This window comes from Rhinopithecus bieti, unplaced genomic scaffold (genome assembly GCF_001698545.2).
Source record: "Rhinopithecus bieti isolate Rb0 unplaced genomic scaffold, ASM169854v2 scaffold_15282, whole genome shotgun sequence".
NCBI classification, from domain to species: Eukaryota; Metazoa; Chordata; class Mammalia; order Primates; family Cercopithecidae; genus Rhinopithecus; species Rhinopithecus bieti.
Genome location: NW_016808087.1, coordinates 75501 through 84639, shown reverse-complemented (window position 1 = coordinate 84639; position 9139 = coordinate 75501). Strand labels below are relative to the sequence as shown.

Below are 9139 nucleotides of genomic sequence, written 5' to 3'. Positions count from 1 at the left end.
TACACATTTTCTATGTATGATGTGCAAATAAAAAATTAAAATTAAAATACTTTATTTTTTGCATTTATTAAGATAGAACTTTCTTATTACCTATTAATGTTATGAGTTTTTAGAATTGTTAAATACAAATCCAACTTTTCATACTTGGAATAAACTACACTTTAGAAATAATGCAATATCTTTTTTGATACACTTTCAGATATGGCTTCACAATCATTCTAGTGTTATAAAATTTTTGTTTGTGCATTACAATAATGTTGTTATACATTCTGATAATAGCTGTATAGTTTGGTATCAAGATATTACTAGCCTCAGGATTCAGATGTGATACTGCTTCTCCCTTTCTGAAAAGGTTGTGTAAGACCACAATTACTCAGACAGCCACTAAACTAGTGCAGCATCATATTTCTTTTTTCTCTAGAATATTTACTGTATATGTAAACTAGTGCTCTTTGGGCACATGCAAATCGCACTATAACAAATTTTGTAGGTTGATCTTAATTTTTCAAAAATATCAGAAAACCATCTTATCCATATAAATGGGAAAAATACACAATGCCACACTTTTTTATAAGTCAAAATGGCCAATTCATCCAAGGGACATAAGTGGACAGTGATGAAGAAGCAACAAAAGCTGTTTAAATATGTAAAATAACATTCCCTGTCTTGTATTTTCTAATATATGGAGCAGTGATTTTATAATTTTGTTGATGTGGTTAGACAGTCATGTTCTGAACTCATTTAACAATTTGTAGCCATGAATGCATGATAAAACTTGGGTCATTAGGGTTTCCAAAATTTGTTATCCTAACAAACTATCTCTGTAAATTACTAGTAAAGTAAGTACAACATATGTATTCTCTTTTAAGATGACATGAAGTGTAGTACACTTGAGATAAATTCAGAATATTTTGAGAGAGAAACAGACAGAAAATAACATGGCCGGGCGCGGTGGCTCAAGCCTGTAATCCCACCACTTTGGGAGGCCGAGTAGGGCGGATCACGAGGTCAGGAGATAGAGACCATCCTGGCTAACCCGGTGAAATCCCGTCTCTACTAAAAAATACAAAAAAAAAAACTAGCCGGGAGAGGTGGCAGGTGCCTGTAGTCCCAGCTACTTGGGAGGCTGAGGCAGGAGAATGGCATAAACCCGGGAGACGGAGCTTGCAGTGAGCTGAGATCCGGCCACTGCACTCCAGCCTGGGTGACAGAGCCAGACTCCGTCTCAAAAAAAAAAAAAAAAGAATTTGGCATTGTTACTAAATGATGACCTCTTATTCCAGAAATGTGTCCTTACCATACGTGCAGAGAAATAGGCAAGTGGAAGCCAATGACAAACCTTTTGGTGAAAGTGGACACTCACACCAATATAGATAGGTTTTAATTATGAAAATCATCTTAACGTTCTGCTCATAACATTCCTCAATAATGCAAAGTTACAGTTAAGTTACATGATAATTTTTTTAAATTTCCTGAAAATAATGCAAGACAAAATACATTAATCTTATCCAATATAATTCCTTCTATTTCACTAGGTGAAAAGTGGCCAATGGAAGGTATTCTTGGAGTCTGAACATTATTTGACTAATGGTGTGATGGCAGAAATATCAAACATTTGCTAAAAACAAGTTCTATCCTTTTGAACTTAAGCTAAAATTGATAACACATGTTAGTGCCTCGTTCTGAGCAGAGCCTGTGCCCCCCCACCCCCGGCTTTCTGCTACTTTGAAGATCAGAGACTCTCTCACCTTCTCCTGTTTAAGACCATCAGGCTCAAAAACATTAAAATTGTTTGTGGCTAAATTCAAATAAATGAAAATATAATGACTGAATAAAAAGCTTTAACAAAAGATTTATTCAAATGATTTGAAAATGATACATTATATTAGACCTAGTGTTTCAAAGCACACAATTGAATAACAAAAATAAACAGATTTATCTTTGAGCAAAAAAAAAGAATTATTTTCAAGAATTTTTTCTATACACCCAAACTGATTGGTAAAATTTCAAACAACCAGAGGAGTAATTTAGATTTGCACCATTTTTTGCCACTTAATATATTCTTATATAATCTCATTTGATCTTCAGTATCTGAAAATAGTAAGGCAGTACTTTTAAATTTTATGTTACAAGTGAAGAAATGAGTATCTGTAAATTGTTTGATTTGTAGAAGTTCTCAGAGGAGTAAGGTTGTTTGAGAACTTGAACTCAGATCATTGATTATTAATCTAGATATTGATATGCCTGCTTTTGAAAATACTATTTTGTTCATTACATTATAAGCTCTGCATCGCTCTAGTTGTGTGTGCATGTATAGATGTGCTTTCTGAACTCTGCAGGTAGATTGTTTTAGAAGTCTCAGGAAACAAAGACCATAGCAGTAGTAGAATAAATAACTTCTTTTGGAGACACAATCGCTATGTGTGTGTGTGTTAAATACAACATATCAACTTTATTGTAAGGAGTTTCTATTTCCTCTCAGATGTTACAGGGTGCCAGACTTAGAGCTTATAAATATGCCACCAAGGAGTTCAAAATCTAATTCTAGGGCTACTACTCTATTATATTTACAATATATGAGATGACTGGGATTTATATAGTCAGATTTGGCAGCTTCTTACATGCTTATTTGACCAGGGAGATATATCAAAGTTAGAACTCTCACCCTAAGAATAAGGCAGTTGTAACCTATATTAGAATGTTACAGAGTGAGGCTTGAATAAGATGTTTAGTATATAATACCTGCAATTTTTAATGGTCATTTTAGTGTATTTTTCTACATTTTTTGTCTTAGAGATTGTTTCATAGATTTCTTTGTCAGTTTACCATAATCTATATTTAATTGTTTTAGTTTTATATCTAAAGGAAATTTGCCACAATATTTATAGTTTAATGTTGCTTATCATTCAGTAAATGCATTTATAGGAAACAGGAAATACAATGAGTAGCCTTCATAATTCTTAACACTGAAAACAAAAAAATAAATTCATGACCGACAAAATAATAGAGTTTATTAGTAAGCTTAAATTAGAACCTAATATTTGTTTGATAGTGACTTTTAGCACATTTTTTTCTTAATTATACATGTTGAAGAAGTTAGTTTATTATTCTGTTCAAGCTAAAAAGTAATCATTTTTTCCATCACTCTCTGGGTGATAGAAGTAGTTATTTAAATGCACTCCTTTGAAAAGTGTATTCAATATAATGAATCAAATACTAAAGAAAGACCTATTGTTAGAAGATATTATGGTTTCCTTCCTTCCTTCCTTCCTTCCTTCCTTCCTTCCACCTTCCTACCTTCCTTCCTTCATCAATAAATTTTTTATTTTTCAACATTGGTAAAATAAGTATCTATTATGATCCAGGATTTATTTTAGTTACTTGTCATTAAATAACAGGGGTTTTTGCCTCTTTGAGAGTTTATATTTTGTTTTAAATATTAAGGATTATTAATAGTTCCACAAATTTTTGAAGACTGAGGAATGTGTCACTATATTAGAGAAGATTTTTAAAGTAAGGATATAAAAGAATAAGTAGAATACAGGAAAAGACAAGTAGAAACCTGTTTGGGTTCAGAGTTAGGGATGGGGTGAAATGAACAGAACAAGTTCCCAGTGCTACCTCCAGCACTTTCTAGTTACACAAGCTAATTATCCTTTACAGTTATTGTTTGTTCAAACGTAAAAGAGAAATTATCATGTCTAACTTGCAGGGTAGGGATAAGAATGAAATAATGTCATAGTATAATGTGGGCACATAATAGATACTTCATAATGAAAACTTGTAAAATTGAGAGTTAGAAGAATGGCTTCATATGTACAGGGGAGTTTTCTCTTCTTCCCAGGAGGCTCAAGAGCTAAAAGGCAACTACTTGATGCAGGTGTAATGGAGAACATTAAATGGCTAAATGACACTAAAATCCCAATGAGACATGATACTATAACTGTACAGATATAAAACAGTATAGCCTTGCTCAGAAAGAACAAAGGATTCATACATTTTCCCAATCCTTGCTACTTATGCCCATGTTTTTTATTAATTATTAACTTAACATTTAAAAATCTTTTCTATCAGAAAATATTTCTATTAATATGGACTGGTTTTGTAGAGCACATAGGCAAAAAATAAAAAATAAAAAGCCTTATAAGAATTAATATGGGCTTACAACATGTGGTTGAACTATTCCACATTGTTAAATTCTTAATTCCACTTTTCATAGAGGAACACTCAAAAGGAAATCAAAGTCTATTTCAATTAAACCATGTTCTCATGAGGAAGGAAATGCCTTTTTAGTCACACTAAAGTGAGAAGAGGTATTAGTGTCATTTGGAAAATGTTCTATATAATGTTAAGGAGAAATATCATTATGAAAAATCTGTCTGTTGGTAACCATAGAGTATGTAAATGTGGTGCCAATGAATTATCCCCTAAAAGATGCCAAATTCCCTGCCATATGTTGTCTTTCACTCTAAAGAGTTTGCTGCCAATTCCGGTTATTCTTCATCCTGAACTCCAAAATCTTGAGGGAAAAAGTCCCAGAGTATTCTCAAGGGACTTTCATAGGGATTGGAGCCAAAAATCACAGATCCGCCTCACAGGATCCCTTTTGAGCCCTGCTGGAGAAACCATCATGGAAATAAGTTCACATCTCTATCACGGGCTGTGAGCCAGATCCTCCCCAGAGCATTAAGAATCCACCTGGGTTCCTAGCTCAGAACTACTTAAAATCCATAGAGAACCAACAAACGGCCTTGGGTCTATTGTGATCCCAATCTGTACAGCTCAGAAGCATTTCCTAGACTCCCATAATTTTCCTAAAGACAGGGATGCAGGGGGTGGGAGGAGGTTAAAGATTTGGAAACTTAAATAAAGCTGATGAACAATAAAAGGCAGCTAGCTGGGAGTTCCTGTCAAGCTTGAGTCATTGTTTTTCTTTGCTACTTACATAGCTGAGAGTTCCCCACAATCCTCTTCTTAACCATCTGCTAATCAGCGTACCTTTAAATGTGTAGCTTCTATTATTTTTTACAGTTTTTTTTTGTACTATCAATAGAATACTATCTAAAAGTCTTCTCTATTTTCAGAGAAAGGCATGCAATTCCTAAATTAGTGTTTTTGATAAAACTGAGACACTTATGAAGAAAAGTCAAAATTCTTAAATGGTTGGGGTTGGGTTTAAACAACTTCTGCTCAACACACACAAATGCAAGTCTTATGACTACTTTACTTACTTTTAGTGACAACTCCTTCCAGTCGAATGATATTGGGATGGTCAAACTGTCCCATAATGCTTGCTTCTCCCAGGAAGTCTCTCCTTTGCTTTTCTGTATAGCCCACTTTCAGGGTCTTGATGGCTACTGAAATCTCTTTTTTTGAGGGAAGTTTTAAGCGACCACTGCACACCTCTCCAAATTCACCTGTTATAAAGCAGAACAACGACAGCAAAATGTAAGGAATTATATAATAAAAACTCATCAGTGGAGTGTAACTCTTTACTTTCAAAATTTCCTTTTAAACTCTTTGTGCCTTTGACCTGCAAGATGTACACTCTAGTACTCCAAATTATTTTGAAAGATAATCACATGAAACTGCCTAGAAAACCTCAGGATAGTCTCCCCCTGTTGGAAAATGAACCTTGTGAAAATTCCATATATTTTAAAGTATGACACTATAAATAATGTAATGTAAAAGGAGAGATAAGTTGAAAGCTGCAAATATTAGATTTTTTACCCCTTGTTGTCATAGCTACCATTACCTCAGAGAAATTAACAGGGCAGCACAAATGGTGAATAAATGTGAGCATTGTATTAAATTTCAGATATTTTAACAATTCTGTTTTACTGAGGGCCAATTTGGCTATATATTCAGACTCTAAAAACGAGAGGGAAAGCATCTGCTATCAATTTATTTTATTGGAGTATTGGTGTGTTGCATTACTGACATACTAGCTATAAAATTCTCTGGGCTTCTGGAGGACAACAATCATATAACAGCATCAAATAAAATAACATGTCTTATTTAAATACTGTAGAAATATTTTGATTCATCTTCTTCAATTAAAAAAAATGTCTTAAATGTGCAATTAATCCGGAATTTGTCCCATATAGAGTGTTACTGACTTTTAAATATTATAGTCCAGTTGATATAAAACTGCCTAGAACTAGTATGGACACTACCTTCAAAATACATTTTTACTGAGAGATTGACTCATCATCAATTCATTACGTTTGGAGCTCCCTTCGAGCAGGGACCCTTTACATTTATTTATCTGGAACTGTGCTGCCATGATGATTGCCACATTGGAGTTCTCTAGAATGTCCTTTGTTCATAGAAGAACTTCTAACATAGTGTGGATTGTCAGATACGTTTTGTGTCACATTAAAAGTCATTTTAATATCAAATGAGCTTTTCCTTAAGTATTTTAGAATTAATTATATGATTAATTTTTGGCTCTTGAATGACTGGAATCATAATCTTCATCCAATTTTCTTTCTGTGAATTTTCTACGAGCTTCATGCCCTGCGTGTCAGTCAGATTGAAGTGGTACGATTCTTCTCTATTTTTGTTTTCAAGCAAGTGGTTTGACCCACAAAAGTAGCAGGTTGTCCTATTGATTTGCCAACTACATGACTACAAATTGTGTCTCACTCCCCAGGAAGCTTTCACCTTCCCCAGGCTTGACTCATTCCCAGAAATCCATTCTTGCCCTGTTTTCAAAGCAATGACTTATGCTTTAATTTGGCAAAGTCACTTAAAATCCAAAAGCAGATATTCATGCATTTATTTAATAAATATTCATACTAGTAACGGTATTGTATACAGTATGAAATACACAGAGATAGATACAATGGTAAACAGGACAGGACTAGTTTATTCCCTTGGAGGAAGTGTAGAGAAGATAATGATATCCACAGCTATAGTGTTCCTTAGGATACAGAAAGAATCACGGAGTAGAACTCGAGAAAGTTCATTGATCTTACTAATTCCAAGGAAGAATATGCCATTTAGATATGAGAATATTAGGAGAAAGAGAAGTTATGGTGTGATAAAATTATTCTCAGAATTGTAAACAAGAGTAAGAGTTTCTTTCCTTATACAGGGTTATCTGAACATTATCAGAGAGCTCCCATTCACTGTTTCACTTTGTGTAAACACTAAGCTAGGGAAAACCAGAAAGTTCTGCCATTATCATAAGTCAACACGGTATAATAGAGCATGTTTTTAATGTAGATGTCATCACCACATATTCTAAGTGGCATGTCACTTGTCAGTTTACAGCAGTGATAGTACAGAACTGTGGTTAAGAGCATGGATCCTGCAGCCAAATTGCTTCGGGTCTAATTCTGACTCCGCCACATATTAGCTGTGTGATTTTAAGTAACTTAACCTCTCTGTACCTATCTTTTCTTATTTCTGTGGGAACACTAATTGTATCTACCTCATAAAGCTGTTGTGAGATTAAAGGAACTAAGGTATGTTAAGTACTTGAAACAGTGCCAGACACACAGTAGGTGACAGATATCTAAGTATTGGTCACTATTTATCTCTCTGAATTCAGACCCACCTAAAGGATAAATTGCCTAACTACCCTTTAAGAGTTTCTGTTTAAATCAAACTGACAAATGAATATGAAAGTGCTTTATAAAATGCCAAATTCTATGTTAATATAAGAGATGGTTATAGTAATGATGGTGATAACAAGACTCATGTCTTACCGGAGAAATATTTGTAAAGGAGAGCATACTAGGGATATGAAAGGTAGGAGTTCAAATTTTAAATGAGCCAACTAAGAGCATTCTTTGTTGTAAGTACATAAACATGTACATGTATATATTTACCTTCGAAATTCATGAGAATTGTGTTTCAGCGATGTTAGTTTTTTAAAATCCTCAAATATAGTAATGTGATTATTTCACCAGATAAACACTAGAAATATCCACCAATAAGTTATGAAAGACATAGAAATGCTTAATATTAATTCAATTATATTTTTAATAATTTAACATAACTGCATTGGGAGAGCAATGATGGTTATACAACTCTGAAAATATACTAAAAATCACTGAATTGTAAACTTAAACAGGTGAACTTTATGGTTGGTAAATTATGTCTCAAGAAAGCTGCTAAAACAGAAAATTGTTAAAATAAAAAATAAAAGAACTGCATTGTAAAAGTTAACAAAAACTGGGCAAATGCAATTGGCAATCATTTCATCTGGCCAAGCTTTACATTGTCTTATTCAATTAACTTTGTACCCATATGAAATAAAATTTAGATCTTGTCATTTCTAGATAAAAGCTTGGCTACTAGATCTTGGTTTTTTAAATCGAGTAAGTACAGCGATTTTTATCTGCTCTTTGAAATTAGGTATGTTTATGAGAATGGGGACTGTATTCTGATTAAGATGCACAATGTAAAAGCTGCTCAAAATAAAATATCTTATGCTAATTTCATTTAAAGAAGAAGAAAACCATGACATTTATTTAAGCAGAATGACCCCCTCCAGTACTAGCCTTAAAGCCTACCCTCCTTCTACTGTTTTAATAAAATAAGCATAATAAAAATACATATTGAATAATGCTTCTGTGTCAGCTAAGTCCCCTACATAAATTATCTTGTTTAATCCTCAAAAAAATACTATGAAGAAGACACTATCATGATCTCCAGTGTCCATCGTGGGCTTTGAAGTTGGAAAGTACAAGATTCAAATTTTGGTTTTGCATTTGATGCAAACAAATCTATTCAAATGATCAGTTTTTGTTTATTCATGTGCTGAAATGGAGATAATACCTATCTAAAAAGGATAATAAGATTAAATATCATGGGAATGCACAGAATAAATTAAGGACTTAATAAGTATTTACTTTCTTCAGAAATTTTTAGTATTCAGTCGTTGAAAGAATGGTTGGATTGAGGAGTAAAACTAGGAACTGCAGTCATGAATTCCTCACTAATAGTAGTTTACTACTGTGGGAAGCTAATTCATGGCTCAGTTTTATCACTTACAATATGAGTATAATTGTTTCCATAGTCCAATGTATGCAAGAGAATTTCTGTAGCATCAATTTATTTATGTAAAATTTCTAACAGAAATTTAAGAGAATTAGCCTATATATATACACATATACATATATATATA

The 9139-nt window shown here is 33.3% G+C and overlaps 1 protein-coding gene across 2 annotated transcripts in view; it reads right to left on the bottom strand.

The window, feature by feature from the left end:
* EPHA3 (EPH receptor A3) overlaps window positions 1–9139 on the bottom strand; it is a 134762-nt gene that overhangs the window by 57878 nt on the left and 67745 nt on the right. For both annotated transcript variants that reach the window (XM_017885480.1, XM_017885481.1), the window contains exon 8: window positions 5232–5417. In XM_017885480.1, the coding sequence (XP_017740969.1) occupies window positions 5232–5417 (186 nt within the window). The remainder of the gene's footprint in view (window positions 1–5231; window positions 5418–9139) is intronic.